At 58.9% G+C, this 19,827-nt stretch overlaps 1 protein-coding gene across 1 annotated transcript in view; it reads left to right on the top strand.

Moving 5' to 3' along the window:
* NUP98 (nucleoporin 98 and 96 precursor) overlaps positions 1–19,827 on the top strand; it is a 94,666-nt gene that overhangs the window by 8,019 nt on the left and 66,820 nt on the right. The window contains exons 2-8 of the mRNA XM_073612545.1: positions 2,743–2,839; positions 5,731–5,832; positions 13,608–13,793; positions 15,348–15,487; positions 15,925–16,032; positions 18,883–19,063; positions 19,250–19,416. Of these exons, the coding sequence (XP_073468646.1) occupies positions 2,764–2,839; positions 5,731–5,832; positions 13,608–13,793; positions 15,348–15,487; positions 15,925–16,032; positions 18,883–19,063; positions 19,250–19,416 (960 nt within the window). The 5' untranslated portion in view covers positions 2,743–2,763. The remainder of the gene's footprint in view (positions 1–2,742; positions 2,840–5,730; positions 5,833–13,607; positions 13,794–15,347; positions 15,488–15,924; positions 16,033–18,882; positions 19,064–19,249; positions 19,417–19,827) is intronic.

The raw sequence follows: 19,827 nt of genomic DNA, 5'->3' as shown, positions 1-19,827 counted from the left end.
CTCACAGATCTATCTCTCCACTCCCCAACTCACCCCCACTATCTCCTCACCGATCTATCTCTCCACTCCTCAACTCACCCCCACTATCTCCTCACAGATCTATCTCTCCACTCCTCAACTCACCCCCACTATCTCCTCAACTCACCCCCACTATCTCCTCACAGATCTATCTCTCCACTCCTCAACTCACCCCCACTATCTCCTCACAGATCTATCTCTCCACTCTTCAACTCACCCCCACTATCTCCTCAACTCACCCCCACTATCTCCTCACAGATCTATCTCTCCACTCCTCAACTCACCCCCACTATCTCCTCACAGATCTATCTCTCCACTCCTCAACTCACCCCCTCTATCTCCTCACAGATCTATCTCTCCACTCTTCAACTCACCCCCACTATCTCCTCAACTCACCCCCACTATCTCCTCACAGATCTATCTCTCCACTCCCCAACTCACCCCCACTATCTCCTCACAGATCTATCTCTCCACTCCCCAACTCACCCCCACTATCTCCTCACAGATCTATCTCTCCACTCTTCAACTCACCCCCACTATCTCCTCAACTCACCCCCACCATCTCCTCACAGATCTATCTCTCCACTCCTCAACTCACCCCCTCTATCTCCTCACGGATATCAAAATTACTGAATGACATATTGGTATGGAGGTCACACCACTTCCTCAAACTCAATCTTTCTAAAACTGAGCTTGTTATATTCCCCCCCCCCCCCCCCCCCCCATGACTTCACCATTAATATCAACAACACAACCATTGGTCCCTCCACACATGCCAGGGTCCTGGGTGTAATCCTAGACTCTGACCTCTCCTTCACCCCCCATATCCAATCACTGGCTAAATCCTGCCGCCTTAACCTCCGCAACATCTCCAGAATTCCACCCTTCCTGACCAATGACACCACAAAGCAACTTATTCACTCCTTGATTATTTCCCGCCTCGACTACGGCAACTCTCTCCTTATTGGCCGACCCTTACACAGGCTCCTCCCCCCCTTCAGTCTATTATGAATGCTGCTGCTAGACTAATACACCTCACTAACTGATCCGTGACTGCTGCTCCTCTCTGCCAATCCCTTCACTGGCTTCCCCTCCCCACCATATAAAATTCAAAATGCTAACCATAACATACAAGGCCATCCACAACATCGCCCCCATCTACATCACCAACCTAATCTGCAGATATCGTCCAAATCGTCCCCTCCGCTCCTCCCAGGACCTCCTGCTCTCTAGCTCCCTTTTTACCTCCTCCCATGCTCGCCTTCAGGACTTCTCCAGAGCCTCTCCCATCCTCTGGAATTCCTTGGCCCAGTATGTCCAATCAGCCCCTACCCTGTCCACCTTCAGGACTTCTCCAGAGCCTCTCCCATCCTCTGGAATTCCCTGCCCCAGTATGTCCGATCAGCCCCTACCCTGTCCACCTTTATAAGATCCCTGAAAACTCATTTATTCAGGGAAGCCTATCCCACACCCACCTAACAACTGTCCCCGAGACACCCCCATCAAATCATTCTTTGCAGCTATTACCTTTTGTACCAGCACCCCCTCCCTTTTAGAATGTAAGCTCTATGAGCCGGGCCCTCCTGTACCTTCTGTATTGTAATTGTGTTGTCCCCCTTATACGTTGTAAAGTGCTGAGTAAACTGTTGGCGCTATATAAATCTCATATAATCACCACACAGGAGAAGTGATCCCCGGCCTGTCGTAGTGATGTCATAGTGATCACCACACAGAAGTGACCCTCGGCCTGTCATAGTGATCACCACACAGGAGAAGTGATCCCTGGCCTGTCGTAGTGATGTCATAGTGATCACCACACAGGAGAAGTGACCCTCGGCCTGTCATAGTGATCACCACACAGGAGAAGTGATCCCTGGCCTGTCGTAGTGATGTCATAGTGATCACCACACAGGAGAAGTGACCCTCGGCCTGTCATAGTGATCACCACACAGGAGAAGTGATCCCTAGCCTGTCGTAGTGATGTCGTAGTGATCACCACACAGGAGAAGTGATCCCTGGCCTGTCGTAGTGATCACCACACAGGAGAAGTGATCCCTGGCCTGTCGTAGTGATGTCATAGTGATCACCACACAGGAGAAGTGATCCCTGGCCTGTCGTAGTGATCACCACACAGGAGAAGTGATCCCTAGCCTGTCGTAGTGATGTCGTAGTGATCACCACACAGGAGAAGTGATCCCTGGCCTGTCGTAGTGATGTCATAGTGATCACCACACAGGAGAAGTGATCCCTGGCCTGTCGTAGTGATGTCATAGTGATCACCACACAGGAGAAGTGATCCCTGGCCTGTCGTAGTGATGTCATAGTGATCACCACACAGGAGAAGTGATCCCTGGCCTGTCGTAGTGATGTCATAGTGATCACCACACAGGAGAAGTGATCCCTGGCCTGTCGTAGTGATGTCATAGTGATCACCACACAGGAGAAGTGATCCTCGGCCTGTCGTAGTGATGTCATAGTGATCACCACACAGGAGAAGTTGGGGAAAGTTCCTGTGATTAGGACAGGAAATCTCTTCATATTACATGGAGTTCTTTGGTATAGACACAAAGTATCGGTGCTTCCCTACTGACGTGGGGGGGGGGGGGGGGGGCGCGAGTCTAGAGATCATGTGACTTCCCCCATACTTTTTGGTTTTATACCTCACTTCGGGGGATGGGTGCCGCCATCTTGCTCGGTGTAATTCTCTTCTCCTCTCCTGTATAGTTTTATGAAGTTTTGATCACCATGTTCAACAAATCGTTCACCTCTCCGTTCGGAGGAGGCAGCGGAGCCTTTGGAGCCACGTCTACATTTGGACAAAGTAAGTCCCAGTCTATCCTGAACCATGGGGGGGAGGGGGGGGCATAGAGGGGTTTTGGAGGGACCATGGGAGGGGGACATAGAGGGGTTTTGGAGGGACCATGGGAGGGGGACATAGAGGGGTTTTGGAGGGATCATGGGAGGGGGACATAGAGGGGTTTTGGAGGGATCATGGGAGAGGGACATAGAGGGGTTTTGGAGGGATCATGGGAGGGGGACATAGAGGGGTTTTGGAGGGATCATGGGAGGGGGACATAGAGGGGTTTTGGAGGGATCATGGGAGGGGGACATAGAGGGGTTTTGGAGGGATCATGGGAGGGGGACATAGAGGGGTTTTGGAGGGATCATGGGAGGGGGACATAGAGGGGTTTTGGAGGGATCATGGGAGAGGGACATAGAGGGGTTTTGGAGGGATCATGGGAGGGGGACATAGAGGGGTTTTGGAGGGATCATGGGAGGGGGACATAGAGGGGTTTTGGAGGGATCATGGGAGGGGGGCATAGAGGGGTTTTGGAGGGATCATGGGAGGGGGGCATAGAGGGGTTTTGGAGGGATCATGGGAGGGGGGCATAGAGGGGTTTTGGAGGGATCATGGGAGGGGGGCATAGAGGGGTTTTGGAGGGATCATGGGAGGGGGGCATAGAGGGGTTTTGGAGGGATCATGGGAGGGGGGCATAGAGGGGTTTTGGAGGGATCATGGGAGGGGGGCATAGAGGGGTTTTGGAGGGATCATGGGAGGGGGGCATAGAGGGGTTTTGGAGGGATCATGGGAGGGGGGCATAGAGGGGTTTTGGAGGGATCATGGGAGGGGGGCATAGAGGGGTTTTGGAGGGATCATGGGAGGGGGGCATAGAGGGGTTTTGGAGGGATCATGGGAGGGGGGCATAGAGGGGTTTTGGAGGGATCATGGGAGGGGGGCATAGAGGGGTTTTGGAGGGATCATGGGAGGGGGGCATAGAGGGGTTTTGGAGGGATCATGGGAGGGGGGCATAGAGGGGTTTTGGAGGGATCATGGGAGGGGGGCATAGAGGGGTTTTGGAGGGATCATGGGAGGGGGGCATAGAGGGGTTTTGGAGGGATCATGGGAGGGGGGCATAGACGGGTATGGGAGGGGATCATGGGAGGGGTTTTGGAGGGATCATGGGAGGGGTTTTGGAGGGATCATGGGAGGTGGGCATAGAGGGGTTTTGGAGGCCCCATGGGAGGGGGGCATAGAGGGCTTTTGGAGGCCCCATGGGAGGGAGGGATCTTGGGAGGGGGGCATAGAGGGCTTTTGGAGGCCCCATGGGAGGGGGGCATAGAGGGGTTTTGGAGGGATCATGGGAGGGGGGCATAGAGGCTGATTGGTTGGGTGGTGGGGTCCTCCTCCCCTGAAGGTTGGGCTGGTTGCTCGGGCAGTGGGGTCCTCCTCCCCTGAAGGTTGGGCTGGTTACTCGGTCCTCCTCCGTGAAGGTTGGGCTGGTTGCTCGGGCGGTGGGGTCCTCCTCCCTGAAGGTTGGGCTGGTTGCTCGGGCGGTGGGGTCCTCCTCCCTGAAGGTTGTACTGGTTGCTCGGGCGGTGGGGTCCTCCTCCCTGAAGGTTGTACTGGTTGCTCGGGCGGTGGGGTCCTCCTCCCTGAAGGTTGTACTGGTTGCTCGGGCGGTGGGGTCCTCCTCCCCTGAAGGTTGGGCTGGTTGCTCGGGCGGTGGGGTCCTCCTCCCCTGAAGGTTGGGCTGGTTGCTCGGGCGGTGGGGTGCTCCTCCCCTGAAGGTTGGGCTGGTTGCTCGGGCGGTGGGGTGCTCCTCCCCTGAAGGTTGGGCTGGTTACTCGGTCCTCCTCCGTGAAGGTTGGGCTGGTTGCTCAGGCGGTGGCGTCCTCCTCCCTGAAGGTTGGGCTGATTGCTTGGTCCTCCTCCCTGAAGGTTGGGCTGATTGCTTGGTCCTCCTCCCTGAAGGTTGGGCTGATTGCTTGGTCCTCCTCCCTGAAGGTTGGGTTGATTGCTTGGTCCTCCTCCCTGAAGGTTGGGTTGATTGCTTGGTCCTCCTCCCTGAAGGTTGGGTTGATTGCTTGGTCCTCCTCCCTGAAGGTTGGGTTGATTGCTTGGTCCTCCTCCCTGAAGGTTGGGTTGATTGCTTGGTCCTCCTCCCTGAAGGTTGGGTTGATTGCTTGGTCCTCCTCCCTGAAGGTTGGGTTGATTGCTTGGTCCTCCTCCCTGAAGGTTGGGTTGATTGCTTGGTCCTCCTCCCTGAAGGTTGGGTTGATTGCTTGGTCCTCCTCCCTGAAGGTTGGGTTGATTGCTTGGTCCTCCTCCCTGAAGGTTGGGTTGATTGCTTGGTCCTCCTCCCTGAAGGTTGGGTTGATTGCTTGGTCCTCCTCCCTGAAGGTTGGGTTGATTGCTTGGTCCTCCTCCCTGAAGGTTGGGCTGATTGCTTGGTCCTCCTCCCTGAAGGTTGGGCTGATTGCTTGGTCCTCCTCCCTGAAGGTTGGGCTGATTGCTTGGTCCTCCTCCCTGAAGGTTGGGCTGATTGCTTGGTCCTCCTCCCTGAAGGTTGGGCTGATTGCTTGGTCCTCCTCCCTGAAGGTTGGGCTGATTGCTTGGTCCTCCTCCCTGAAGGTTGGGCTGATTGCTTGGTCCTCCTCCCTGAAGGTTGGGCTGATTGCTTGGTCCTCCTCCCTGAAGGTTGGGCTGATTGCTTGGTCCTCCTCCCTGAAGGTTGGGCTGATTGCTTGGTCCTCCTCCCTGAAGGTTGGGCTGATTGCTTGGTCCTCCTCCCTGAAGGTTGGGCTGATTGCTTGGTCCTCCTCCCTGAAGGTTGGGCTGATTGCTTGGTCCTCCTCCCTGAAGGTTGGGCTGATTGCTTGGTCCTCCTCCCTGAAGGTTGGGCTCTCATGTTTCCTCTTCTCTGTATACAGATGCTGGATTTGGCACAACGCAGGCGACTGGATTTGGGACAACGTCGGCATTTGGAGCAAATAACAGTGGCGGATTGTTTGGAACCACGCAGAATAAACCAGGTGAGGTGTCTGGCGGTGTCCCGTATGACGGGTGTGGTACTTCTCACCGTGTACAATGCTTTTACTATCTATGAGTTTATGGATTCCGGGCACACTCCAGGTACCGGAGATGGAAGAGAACACAACTTCTGAACAGATCCCCCCCCATAGAGCAGAAATAACACTGCAGATGTGTCACCGAGACCTCAAATGATGGGAAGTACAGGAGATTTGTCACCAAGACTGGAAGGGATTCTTCCAATGGGGACATCGGTCCTGGTGGCAACTAAGAGGGGAATTCCCTCACTTCCTGTCATCTGACAGAAGGTGAAGGAACAAAACGCTGGTTCAAAACAATAGTTAAAAATAGGAGGTGATGGATTCACCAAAACCAATATAATGACTTTGTATGTCTAAGCATGGAGCTTTTCTTCATACACTGAGGGGCAGTAATAATAAAGTGTATCCAATTCATCCTATAGATCTTCTCCAGTCACCTGATCACATGGGGGAGGGGAGAAATCCTTCTCTACACAAAGCTCTTCATCAGGAAGTTAAAGATCATTTATTCTCTTTCCGCATTTCAAAAGAAATTGTTTATTTTCTCTGTAGATTGAGAGATTATATACTGTATATATTCTCAAAATTTCCACTCACCTGCATCACATTGGGCGAGTGGAAATATGTTGAGGGCGAGTGTGGAGCCACATCTGGGGGCGGGGTTGAACAGGAGCCGATTCTCCTCCCAGTCTCCGCCCCCTGTCATTCAGGACCTGGCACTAGATGAGGTGGGGGTTGGGCCAGGGAAGGGGTTGGGCGGAAGCTGGCAGTTTACTTTTCCTGTGAAGCTGGTGATTGGTTGCTCGGACCGCCTCACTTCGGTAATAGGAAAGGTTCTGCTCCGCTGTACGTCAGTCAGTGACGGCGTCATTCATTGGTTTTCATTGTCGTGATATTTGATATAGCAAGAACATTTTTGTGTACAGCTCTTACAGGAGCCAATCATATTTTATCCTTTTTTATCAGTCAGATCAATGAAATATGCTTTGTTAATAGTGACAAAGTTTTATTTTCTAATCCTGCATAAAACATTTACCAGTGTGATTTCATGAGATAAATGATGAGGGTGTGATTTAGGGGCGGGGCAGGGGGTGGGGTAACTGGTGGAGAATAACTCTTAAGGTGTGGTTAGTAGCTCAGGACTTGTGATTCTGCACAGAACGGCCGCCCTGTAGTAGTAAATCTAATATGGTGTGCTTGGCAAGCGGTTAAGAACAGATTCCTGTGTAGTCCCGAGCACCAAACACTGCACATATACGGCTCTGCTGGTGTGGGGTGGGGCTCTGAGGATGTGGGGCTCTGCTGGTGTGGGGTGGGGCTCTGCTGGTGTGGGGCGGGCTCTTAGGGGGTAGGCTCTGCTGGTGTGGAGTGGGCTCTGAGGGGGTAGGGTTGGGCTCTGCTGGTGTGGGGTGGGCTCTGAGGGGGTAGGCTCTGCTGGTGTGGGGTGGGCTCTGAGGGGGTGGGTTCTGCTGGTGTGGGGTGGGCTCTGAGGGGGTAGGGTCTGCTGGTGTGGGGTGGGCTCTGAGGGGGTAGGGTCTGCTGGTGTGGGGTGGGCTCTGAGGGGGTGGGTTCTGCTGGTGTGGGGTGGGCTCTGAGGGGGTAGGGTCTGCTGGTGTGGGGTGGGCTCTGAGGGGGTAGGGTCTGCTGGTGTGGGGTGGGCTCTGAGGGGGTAGGGTCTGCTGGTGTGGGGTGGGCTCTGAGGGGGTGGGCTCTGAGGGGGTAGGCTCTGCTGGTGTGGGGTCGGCTCTGAGGGGGTAGGGTCTGCTGGTGTGGGGTGGGCTCTGAGGGGGTAGGCTCTGCTGGTGTGGGGTGGGCTCTGAGGGGGTAGGCTCTGCTGGTGTGGGGTGGGCTCTGAGGGGGTAGGGTCTGCTGGTGTGGGGTGGGCTCTGAGGGGGTAGGGTCTGCTGGTGTGGGGTGGGCTCTGAGGGGGTAGGGTCTGCTGGTGTGGGGTGGGCTCTGAGGGGGTAGGCTCTGCTGGTGTGGGGTGGGCTCTGAGGGGGTAGGCTCTGCTGGTGTGGGGTGGGCTCTGAGGGGGTATGGTCTGCTGGTGTGGGGTGGGCTCTGTGGGGTGGGCTCTGAGGGGGTAGGCTCTGCTGGTGTGGGGTGGGGTGGGCTCTGAGGGGGTAGGGTCTGCTGGTGTGGGGTGGGCTCTGAGGGGGTAGGCTCTGCTGGTGTGGGGTCGGCTCTGGGGGGGTAGGGTCTGCTGGTGTGGGGTGGGCTCTGAGGGGGTAGGGTCTGCTGGTGTGGGGTGGGCTCTGAGGGGGTAGGGTCTGCTGGTGTGGGGTGGGCTCTGAGGGGGTAGGGTCTGCTGGTGTGGGGTGGGCTCTGAGGGGGTAGGGTCTGCTGGTGTGGGGTGGGCTCTGAGGGGGTAGGGTCTGCTGGTGTGGGGTGGGCTCTGAGGGGGTAGGGTCTGCTGGTGTGGGGTGGGCTCTGAGGGGGTAGGGTCTGCTGGTGTGGGGTGGGCTCTGAGGGGGTAGGCTCTGCTGGTGTGGGGTCAGCTCTGCTGGTGTGGGGTCGGCTCTGAGGGGGTAGGGTCTGCTGGTGTGGGGTGGGCTCTGAGGGGGTATGGTCTGCTGGTGTGGGGTGGGCTCTGAGGGGGTAGGGTCTGCTGGTGTGGGGTGGGCTCTGAGGGGGTAGGGTCTGCTGGTGTGGGGTGGGCTCTGAGGGGGTAGGCTCTGCTGGTGTGGTGTGGGGCTCTGAGGGGGTATGGTCTGCTGGTGTGGGGTGGGCTCTGAGGGGGTGGGCTCTGAGGGGGTAGGCTCTGCTGGGGTGGGGTGGGCTCTGAGGGGGTAGGGTCTGCTGGTGTGGGGTGGGCTCTGAGCGGGTAGGGTATGCTGGTGTGGGGTGGGCTCTGAGGCGGTAGGGTCTGCTGGTGTGGGGTGGGCTCTGAGGCGGTAGGGTCTGCTGGTGTGGGGTGGGCTCTGAGGGGGTAGGGTCTGCTGGTGTGGGGTGGGCTCTGAGGGGGTAGGGTCTGCTGGTGTGGGGTGGGCTCTGAGGGGGTAGGGTCTGCTGGTGTGGGGTGGGCTCTGAGGGGGTAGGGTCTGCTGGTGTGGGGTTGGCTCTGAGGGGGTAGGGTCTGCTGGTGTGGGGTTGGCGCTGAGGGGGTAGGGTCTGCTGGTGTGGGGTGGGCTCTGAGGGGGTAGGGTCTGCTGGTGTGGGGTGGGCTCTGAGGGGGTAGGGTCTGCTGGTGTGGGGTGGGCTCTGAGGGGGTAGGGTCTGCTGGTGTGGGGTGGGCTCTGAGGGGGTAGGGTCTGCTGGTGTGGGGTGGGCTCTGAGGGGGTAGGCTCTGCTGGTGTGGGGTGGGCTCTGAGGGGGTAGGCTCTGCTGGTGTGGGGTGGGCTCTGAGGGGGTAGGCTCTGCTGGTGTGGGGTGGGCTCTGAGGGGGTAGGCTCTGCTGGTGTGGGGTGGGCTCTGAGGGGGTAGGCTCTGCTGGTGTGGGGTGGGCTCTGAGGGGGTAGGCTCTGCTGGTGTGGGGTGGGCTCTGAGGGGGTAGGCTCTGCTGGTGTGGGGTGGGCTCTGAGGGGGTAGGCTCTGCTGGTGTGGGGTGGGCTCTGAGGGGGTAGGCTCTGCTGGTGTGGGGTGGGCTCTGAGGGGGTAGGCTCTGCTGGTGTGGGGTGGGCTCTGAGGGGGTAGGCTCTGCTGGTGTGGGGTGGGCTCTGAGGGGGTAGGCTCTGCTGGTGTGGGGTGGGCTCTGAGGGGGTAGGCTCTGCTGGTGTGGGGTGGGCTCTGAGGGGGTAGGCTCTGCTGGTGTGGGGTGGGCTCTGAGGGGGTAGGCTCTGCTGGTGTGGGGTGGGCTCTGAGGGGGTAGGCTCTGCTGGTGTGGGGTGGGCTCTGAGGGGGTAGGCTCTGCTGGTGTGGGGTGGGCTCTGAGGGGGTAGGCTCTGCTGGTGTGGGGTGGGCTCTGAGGGGGTAGGCTCTGCTGGTGTGGGGTGGGCTCTGAGGGGGTAGGCTCTGCTGGTGTGGGGTGGGCTCTGAGGGGGTAGGCTCTGCTGGTGTGGGGTGGGCTCTGCTGGTGTGGGGTGGGGCTCTGAGGGGGTAGGCTCTGCTGGTGTGGGGTGGGCTCTGAGGGGGTAGACTCTGCTGGTGTGGGGTCAGCTCTGCTGATGTGGGGTGGGCTCTGAGGGGGTAGGGTCTGCTGGTGTGGGGTCAGCTCTGCTGGTGTGGGGTCGGCTCTGAGGGGGTAGGGTCTGCTGGTGTGGGGTGGGCTCTGAGGCGGTAGGGTCTGCTGGTGTGGGGTGGGCTCTGAGGGGGTAGGGTCTGCTGGTGTGGGGTGGGCTCTGAGGGGGTAGGGTCTGCTGGTGTGGGGTGGGCTCTGAGGGGGTAGGGTCTGCTGGTGTGGGGTGGGCTCTGAGGGGGTAGGGTCTGCTGGTGTGGGGTGGGCTCTGAGGGGGTAGGGTCTGCTGGTGTGGGGTGGGCTCTGAGGGGGTAGGCTCTGCTGGTGTGGGGTGGGCTCTGAGGGGGGTAGGCTCTGCTGGTGTGGGGTGAGCTCTGAGGGGGTGGGCTCTAAGGGGGTAGGCTCTGCTGGTGTGGGGTGGGCTCTGAGGGGGGTAGGCTCTGCTGGTGTGGGGTCGGCTCTGCTGGTGTGGGGTGGGCTCTGAGGGGGTAGGCTCTGCTGGTGTGGGGTCGGCTCTGCTGGTGTGGGGTGGGCTCTGAGGGGGTAGGCTCTGCTGGTGTGGGGTCAGCTCTGCTGGTGTGGGTGGGCTCTGAGGGGGTAGGCTCTGCTGGTGTGGGGTGGGCTCTGAGGGGGTAGGCTCTGCTGGTGTGGGGTGGGCTCTGAGGGGGTAGGCTCTGCTGGTGTGGGGTGGGCTCTGAGGGGGTAGGCTCTGCTGGTGTGGGGTGGGCTCTGAGGGGGTAGGCTCTGCTGGTGTGGGGTGGGCTCTGAGGGGGTACGCTCTGCTGGTGTGGGGTGTGCTCTGAGGGGGTAGGCTCTGCTGGTGTGGGGTGTGCTCTGAGGGGGTAGGCTCTGCTGATGTGGGGTGGGCTCTGAGGGGGTGGGCTCTGAGGGGGTAGGGTCTGCTGGTGTGGGGTGGGCTCTGAGAGGGTAGGGTCTGCTGGTGTGGGGTGGGCTCTGAGGGGGTAGGGTCTGCTGGTGTGGGGTGGGCTCTGAGGGGGTAGGGTCTGCTGGTGTGGGGTGGGCTCTGAGGGGGTAGGGTCTGCTGGTGTGGGGTGGGCTCTGAGGGGGTAGGGTCTGCTGGTGTGGGGTGGGCTCTGAGGGGGTAGGGTCTGCTGGTGTGGGGTGGGCTCTGAGGGGGTAGGGTCTGCTGGTGTGGGGTGGGCTCTGAGGGGGTAGGGTCTGCTGGTGTGGGGTGGGCTCTGAGGGGGTAGGGTCTGCTGGTGTGGGGTGGGCTCTGAGGGGGTAGGGTCTGCTGGTGTGGGGTGGGCTCTGAGGGGGTAGGGTCTGCTGGTGTGGGGTGGGCTCTGCTGGTGTGGGGTGGGCTCTGCTGGTGTGGGGTGGGCTCTGCTGGTGTGGGGTGGGCTCTGCTGGTGTGGGGTGGGCTCTGCTGGTGTGGGGTGGGCTCTGCTGGTGTGGGGTGGGCTCTGCTGGTGTGGGGTGGGCTCTGCTGGTGTGGGGTGGGCTCTGCTGGTGTGGGGTGGGCTCTGCTGGTGTGGGGCGGGCTCTGCTGGTGTGGGGTGGGCTCTGCTGGTGTGGGGCGGGCTCTGAGGATGTGGGGCGGGCTCTTAGGGGGTAGGCTCTGCTGGTGTTGGGTGGGCTCTGAGGGGGTGGGCTCTGAGGGGGTGGGCTCTGAGGGGGTGGGCTCTGTGGGGTGGGCTCTGTGGGGGGTGGGCTCTGCTGGTGTGGGGTGGGGTGGGCTCTGAGGGGGTAGGGTCTGCTGGTGTGGGGTGGGCTCTGAGGGGGTAGGGTCTGCTGGTGTGGGGTGGGCTCTGAGGGGGTAGGGTCTGCTGGTGTGGGGTGGGCTCTGAGGGGGTAGGGTCTGCTGGTGTTGGGTGGGCTCTGAGGCGGTAGGGTCTGCTGGTGTTGGGTGGGCTCTGAGGCGGTAGGGTCTGCTGGTGTGGGGTGGGCTCTGAGGCGGTAGGGTCTGCTGGTGTGGGGTGGGCTCTGAGGGGGTAGGGTCTGCTGGTGTGGGGTGGGCTCTGAGGGGGTAGGGTCTGCTGGTGTGGGGTGGGCTCTGAGGTGGTGGGCTCTGAGGGGGTAGGGTCTGCTGGTGTGGGGTGGGCTCTGAGGGGGTAGGGTCTGCTGGTGTGGGGTGTGCTCTGAGGGGGTAGGCTCTGCTGGTGTGGGGTGGGCTCTGAGGGGGTAGGGTCTGCTGGTGTGGGGTGGGCTCTGAGGGGGTAGGGTCTGCTGGTGTGGGGTGGGCTCTGAGGGGGTAGGCTCTGCTGGTGTGGGGTGGGCTCTGAGGGGGTAGGCTCTGCTGGTGTGGGGTGGGCTCTGAGGGGGTAGGCTCTGCTGGTGTGGGGTGGGCTCTGAGGGGGTAGGCTCTGCTGGTGTGGGGTGGGCTCTGAGGGGGTAGGCTCTGCTGGTGTGGGGTGGGCTCTGAGGGGGTAGGCTCTGCTGGTGTGGGGTGGGCTCTGAGGGGGTAGGCTCTGCTGGTGTGGGGTGGGCTCTGAGGGGGTAGGCTCTGCTGGTGTGGGGTGGGCTCTGAGGGGGTAGGCTCTGCTGGTGTGGGGTGGGCTCTGAGGGGGTAGGCTCTGCTGGTGTGGGGTGGGCTCTGAGGGGGTAGGCTCTGCTGGTGTGGGGTGGGCTCTGAGGGGGTAGGCTCTGCTGGTGTGGGGTGGGCTCTGAGGGGGTAGGCTCTGCTGGTGTGGGGTGGGCTCTGAGGGGGTAGGCTCTGCTGGTGTGGGGTGGGCTCTGAGGGGGTAGGCTCTGCTGGTGTGGGGTGGGCTCTGAGGGGGTAGGCTCTGCTGGTGTGGGGTGGGCTCTGAGGGGGTAGGCTCTGCTGGTGTGGGGTGGGCTCTGAGGGGGTAGGGTCTGCTGGTGTGGGGTGGGCTCTGAGGGGGTAGGGTCTGCTGGTGTGGGGTGGGCTCTGAGGGGGTAGGGTCTGCTGGTGTGGGGTGGGCTCTGAGGGGGTAGGGTCTGCTGGTGTGGGGTGGGCTCTGAGGGGGTAGGGTCTGCTGGTGTGGGGTGGGCTCTGAGGGGGTAGGCTCTGCTGGTGTGGGGTGGGCTCTGAGGGGGTAGGCTCTGCTGGTGTGGGGTCGGCTCTGCTGGTGTGGGGTGGGCTCTGAGGGGGTAGGCTCTGCTGGTGTGGTGTGGGGCTCTGAGGGGGGGTGGGGCTCTTCTGGTGTGGGGTGGGGCTCTGAGGAGGTGGGGCTCTGATAGGCGCACACATTACAGGCAATAGTCATTTTCCAGGTTGAAGTCCAGATCCGGTATCCCAGGGTCCTGCTTGGGGGGTGCACAGATAACATTTTGGGATGGTCCCTATAACATGGAGAACACCTGAGTTTGTATGAGAAGACTCTCCAGAATCTGGTGATCTTCCATGGAATCTTCCACCCATCACACAGCGGGTCACACTTCAGATATTAGTCTGACCGATTCTCCTCTACAGATCAGTACATGGCTTTGATATTTAATGGTTAGAGCTCACGTCTGCACTGCACCACCCACAGTTGAAGCCCCCAGATGACATGCATGTCGCAGCGCCAGCTTCTTTCTGGGGGGGGGGGGGGGTGGTGGGGGGCACAGTCGTGTCCCCCCCCCTCCTTTTGTTCCTGTAGTCGGTGTCCATGGTTACCAGCTTGTGTGACTGTTATGTTGTTTCTGTTCTATTTTCCAGGCGGACTGTTTGGGACCACAACATTCCAACAACCGGCAACCTCCTCCACCACCTCCGCCTTTGGTTTCGGAGCTTCGACCGGTACGGCAAACTCCTTGTTTGGGTCAACGAATACTGGAGGAGGGGGTCTCTTCTCATCCCAGCAGAGCAATGCCTTTGGACAGGCAAAGCCATCGACTTTTGGCAGTGAGTGACCAATCCCACGCTCAGATACATGGCCACTATAAATGCATAGTAGTGACTTCTTCATCTATAGGGAATGATAGAACACTTCCCCCCACCCCCTTCTGGATTGTCTGAACTGTCAATATCAGTGGTCCCCCCCATACTCATTGGATCGTATCTAGGTGCTCTGGTCCTCACATCTAGGTAGTCCCACCATAGTCTTTACTCATTGGGTCATGTCTAGCTGGTCTGGTCCTCATGTGTAGGTGGTCTCACCATAGTCTTTACTCATTGGGTCATGTCTAGGTCGTCTGGTCCTCACATCTAGGTAGTCCCACCATAGTCTTTACTGATTGGGTTATGTCTAGGTGGTCTGGTCCTCGTGTAGATGGTCTCACCATAGTCTTTACTGATTGGGTTATGTCTAGCTGGTCTGGTCCTCATGTGTAGGTGGTCTCACCATAGTCTTTACTGATTGGGTTATGTCTAGCTGGTCTGGTCCTCATGTGTAGGTGGTCTCACCATAGTCTTTACTGATTGGGTCATGTCTAGGTGGTCTTGTCCTCGTGTAGGTGGTCTTACCATAATCTTTACTCATTGGGTCTTGTCTAGGTGGTCTGGTCCTCATGTAGGTGGTCTCACCATAGTCTTTACTCATTGGGTCATGTCTAGGTGGTGTGGTCCTCACATCTAGGTAGTCCCACCATAGTCTTTACTCATTGGGTCATGTCTAGCTGGTCTGGTCTTCAAATTTAGGTAGTCCCACCATAGTCTTTACTCATTGGGTCATGTCTAGCTGGTCTGGTCCTCACATCTAGGTAGTCCCACCATAGTCTTTACTCATTGGGTCATGTCTAGCTGGTCTGGTCCTCACATCTAGGTAGTCCCACCATAGTCTTTACTCATTGGGTCATGTCTAGCTGGTTTGGTCCTCACATCTAGGTAGTCCCACCATAGTCTTTACTGATTGGGACATGTCTAGGTAGTCCCACCATAGTCTTTACTGATTGGGTCATGTCTAGCTGGTCTGGTCCTCATGTGTAGGTGGTCTCACCATAATCTTTACTGATTGGGTCATGTCTAGCTGGTCTGGTCCTCACGTGTAGACATTGGTGGCCTCTGGTAAGCTCTCCCTGATGGTGAACTTTGTTTTTCAGTCATCCTTTGAATCTGTTCAGATTAAATTGTCAAATGAGCTTTTAGTGTTTAGACTTCAGGCTGGAATTAGACAAATGAGAGCTAGGATCTGATTGGCTGTTCCTAACAGAGGTTCTATTTGTTACTTTTTGTGTCAGAATCCTTAAAGGATACACAAGCCCAATTGTGTCTGCCTCCCCCTGAGAGATCATCTCTATACACTATATAGAAAGCTTTTTTTAGTCTGTGTATAAGTTACATTAGAACTCAAACAGGTCCTCTTCATTTTGGGGGGGGGGGGGGGGGGGGGGGTCTGCAGGTTGAACTGAGCCAGGGTTTATAAATAAAGTTGGGCCCTACCTGTAATGTGTCCATGCTGATTGGTCGTTATTTGCAGTGACTATACATTGATGTGTGTTCTTCTCCTTCTCACCGCAGCATTCGGGACGAGTACAAGCAGTGGAGGTCTCTTCGGAAACACCAACACCACCTCCAACCCCTTTGGTGGGACCACCAGTAACCTGTTTGGTGGTTCCACCTTCTCTGCAGCTCCCACTGGAACCACCATAAAATTCAATGTGAGTACCATCCCCTCCCCCCTCAGGGTTGTACATCCCGGAGATTTCCCTTCACTTCCTGTCCTAGAGAATCAACAGGAAGTCATCAGAAGTCTCCAGCCTAAGGAAAATTCCCAGAACAGAGAAGGGTCTTCCCCAAACTGTTATCACAAGGCTGGAAGAGCACCACTGTATATGATGGAGTGTTACCCTTCACTGGAGACCCCTGAACTCCATCATTGAAGGGGGAGTCCATGTTCTTCTGGCCGTCGGGTGTAAAATGTCTTCAGTGTCTGGCTGCAGTTGTCTGTAGTTTTGGATATGGAGGGTTTGGGTTAGATCTGTGCCCTCAGACTTCTAATGATGAATCCTTTGTAGTAAATCCTTTCCATCCATGTGTGTCCTGTGACCGTCATAGACTGGGCCTTAGGATTTATTTTTTGTTCTTCTGCTTGCAGCCTCCATCTGGGACTGACACCATGGCCAAGGGTGGTGTCACCACCAACATCAACACAAAGCATCAATGTATAACTGCAATGAAGGAGTATGAAAGCAAGTCTCTGGAGGTGGGTTTGTAGTGTCTGGAGGTGGGATCCACAGTCTCTGGGGTCACCTCCTGGAGGGTGGGGTTCTCGTAGTCCCTGGGGTCACCACCTGGGAGGGTGGGGTTCTCGTAGTCCCTGGGAGGGTGGGGTTCTCGCAGTCTCTTGGGGTCACCACCTGGGAGGGTGTGGTTCTCGCAGTCCCTGGGGTCACCTCCTGGAGGGGTGGGGTTCTCGCAGTCTCTGGGGTCACCTCCTGGAGGGGTGGGGTTTCTTGCAGTCTCTGGGGTCACCTCCTGGAGGGGTGGGGTTCTCGCAGTCTCTGGGGTCACCTCCTGGAGGGGTGGGGTTCTTGCAGTCTCTGGGGTCACCTCCCTGGAGGGGTGGGGTTCTCGCAGTCTTTGGGGTCACCTCCTGGAGGGGTGGGGTTCTCGCAGTCTCTGGGGTCACCTCCTGGAGGGGTGGGGTTCTCGCAGTCTCTGGGGTCACCTCCTGGAGGGTGGGGTTCTCGTAGTCTCTGGGGTCACCTCCTGGAGCGTGGGGTTCTCGTAGTCTCTGGGGTCACCACCTGGGAGGGTGAGGTTCTCGCAGTCTCTGGGGTCACCACCTGGGAGGGTGGGGTTCTCGCAGTCTCTGGGGTCACCACCTGGGAGGGTGGGGTTTTCGCAATCTCTGGGGTCACCACCTGGGAGGGTGGGGTTCTCGCAGTCTCTGGGGTCACCACCTGGGAGGGTGGGGTTTTCGCAGTCTCTGGGGTCACCACCTGGGAGGGTGGGGTTCTCGCAGTCTCTGGGGTCACCACCTGCAGGGGTGGGGCTCTCGCAGTCTCTGGGGTCACCACCTGGGAGGGTGGGGTTCTCGCAGTCTCTGGGGTCACCACCTGGGAGGGTGGGGTTCTCGCAGTCTCTGGGGTCACCACCTGGGAGGGTGGGGTTCTCGCAGTCTCTGGGGTCACCTCCTGGAGGTGTGGGGTTCTCGCAATCTCTGGGGTCACCACCTGGGAGGGTGGGGTTCTCGCAGTCTCTGGGGTCACCTCCTGGAGGTGTGGGGTTCTCGCAGTCTCTGGGGTCACCACCTGGGAGGGTGGGGTTCTCGCAGTCTCTGGGGTCACCTCCTGGAGGTGTGGGGTTCTCGCAGTCTCTGGGGTCACCTCCTGGAGGTGTGGGGTTCTCGCAGTCTCTGGGGTCACCACCTGGGAGGGTGGGGTTTTCGCAATCTCTGGGGTCACCACCTGGGAGGGTGGGGTTCTCGCAGTCTCTGGGGTCACCTCCTGGAGGTGTGGGGTTCTCGCAGTCTCTGGGGTCACCTCCTGGAGGTGTGGGGTTCTCGCAGTCTCTGGGGTCACCACCTGGGAGGGTGGGGTTCTCGCAGTCTCTGGGGTCACCACCTGGGAGGGTGGGGTTCTCGCAGTCTCTGGGGTCACCTCCTGGAGGTGTGGGGTTCTCGCAGTCTCTGGGGTCACCACCTGGGAGGGTGGGGTTTTCGCAGTCTCTGGGGTCACCACCTGGGAGGGTGGGGTTCTCGCAGTCTCTGGGGTCACCACCTGCAGGGGTGGGGCTCTCGCAGTCTCTGGGGTCACCACCTGGGAGGGTGGGGTTCTCGCAGTCTCTGGGGTCACCACCTGGGAGGGTGGGGTTCTCGCAGTCTCTGGGGTCACCACCTGGGAGGGTGGGGTTCTCGCAGTCTCTGGGGTCACCTCCTGGAGGTGTGGGGTTCTCGCAATCTCTGGGGTCACCACCTGGGAGGGTGGGGTTCTCGCAGTCTCTGGGGTCACCTCCTGGAGGTGTGGGGTTCTCGCAGTCTCTGGGGTCACCACCTGGGAGGGTGGGGTTCTCGCAGTCTCTGGGGTCACCTCCTGGAGGTGTGGGGTTCTCGCAGTCTCTGGGGTCACCTCCTGGAGGTGTGGGGTTCTCGCAGTCTCTGGGGTCACCACCTGGGAGGGTGGGGTTTTCGCAATCTCTGGGGTCACCACCTGGGAGGGTGGGGTTCTCGCAGTCTCTGGGGTCACCTCCTGGAGGTGTGGGGTTCTCGCAGTCTCTGGGGTCACCTCCTGGAGGTGTGGGGTTCTCGCAGTCTCTGGGGTCACCACCTGGGAGGGTGGGGTTCTCGCAGTCTCTGGGGTCACCACCTGGGAGGGTGGGGTTCTCGCAGTCTCTGGGGTCACCTCCTGGAGGTGTGGGGTTCTCGCAGTCTCTGGGGTCACCACCTGGGAGGGTGGGGTTTTCGCAATCTCTGGGGTCACCACCTGGGAGGGTGGGGTTTTCGCAATCTCTGGGGTCACCACCTGGGAGGGTGGGGTTCTCGCAGTCTCTGGGGTCACCACCTGGGAGGGTGGGGTTTTCGCAATCTCTGGGGTCACCACCTGGGAGGGTTGGGTTTTCGCAGTCTCTGGGGTCACCTCCTGGGAGGGTGGGGTTCTCGCAGTCTCTGGGGTCACCCCCTGGAGGGGTGGGGTTCTCGCAGTCTCTGGGGTCACCTCCTGGAGGGTGGGGTTCTCGCAGTCTCTGGGGTCACCTCCCTGGAGGGTGGGGTTCTCGCAGTTTCTGGGGTCACCTCCTGGAGGGTGGGGTTCTCGCAGTCTCTGGGGTCACCTCCCTGGAGGGTGGGGTTCTCGCAGTTTCTGGGGTCACCTCCTGGAGGGTGGGGTTCTCGCAGTCTCTGGGGTCACCTCCCTGGAGGGTGGGGTTCTCGCAGTTTCTGGGGTCACCTCCTGGAGGGTGGGGTTCTCGCAGTCTCTGGGGTCACCTCCTGGAGGGTGGGGTTTCCCTCATTTAGTGGAATTGGGGGTGGTAGTAGTAAATATTCTCATGTAACCATTTTGTGGTCCACCTAAACCTGTACTGGTCGATGCTTTGACTATATTTTGTGTTTTAGGAACTGCGTCTGGAAGATTACCTGGCCAATAGGAAGGGGCCCCAGAATCCAGTGGGCGCAGCCACAGCAACAGGCTTGTTTGGAGCCTCTACTGCCACTTCCAGTGCAGCCACGGGACTGTTTGGCTCCACCCCTGCCAGCAGCACGTTCTCCTTTGGAAGTAAAAATGCCTTTGGACAGGGTAGGTTCTATGGATCTCTAATGTACTGTCACCCCCCCCCCCCCTTCTATGGATCAGGGTGGTGCTGTCATCCCCCTCCTGATGGGACGCTGGGAGCATCGCACGCAGTATTAGATTGGGGGGGGGGGGGGGGGGTCTTGGGGTTGTGTGTTACCTTCCTGGTACCAATAAGTTATCATCTTTCAGGCACCAACACTTTTGGAACCACCACGGGAGGTCTGTTTGGCCAGACGGCTGCCCAGCCGGCCACCAGCCTGTTTAACAAGCCATTTGGAACAGCGACTACAACACCCAACACTGCCTTCTCATTCGGGAACGCCAACACTTTGGGGCAGCCCCAAACCAGCACCATGGTGAGTTCTTCTGCAGGTTGGGTCCTCTTCCCAGTCATTTCTCCATCTACACAGGAATTCAGCAACAGTTGGGTTTATTGCCGCCTACAGGAGGTTGGGACAAGGCGAACATAGATGTAAGGCTCCCCTGGTGTATCCCCTCTCCTCTGCCCAGCCCCCCTGGCTTTGTCCCCTCTCCTCTGCCCAGCCCCCCTGGCTTTGTCCCCTCTCCTCTGCCCAGCCCCCCTGGCTTTGTCCCCTCTCCTCTGCCCAGCCCCCCTGGCTTTGTCCCCTCTCCTCTGCCCAGCCCCCCTGGCTTTGTCCCCTCTCCTCTGCCCAGCCCCCCTGGCTTTGTCCCCTCTCCTCTGCCCAGCCCCCCTGGCTTTGTCCCCTCTCCTCTGCCCAGCCCCCCTGGCTTTGTCCCCTCTCCTC

The sequence above is a fragment of the Aquarana catesbeiana genome, linkage group LG02 (assembly GCF_042186555.1).
Source record: "Aquarana catesbeiana isolate 2022-GZ linkage group LG02, ASM4218655v1, whole genome shotgun sequence".
Classification (NCBI taxonomy): Eukaryota; Metazoa; Chordata; class Amphibia; order Anura; family Ranidae; genus Aquarana; species Aquarana catesbeiana.
The sequence above is the reverse complement of the archived record's forward strand: the minus strand, read 5'-3'. Positions and strand labels throughout refer to the sequence as shown.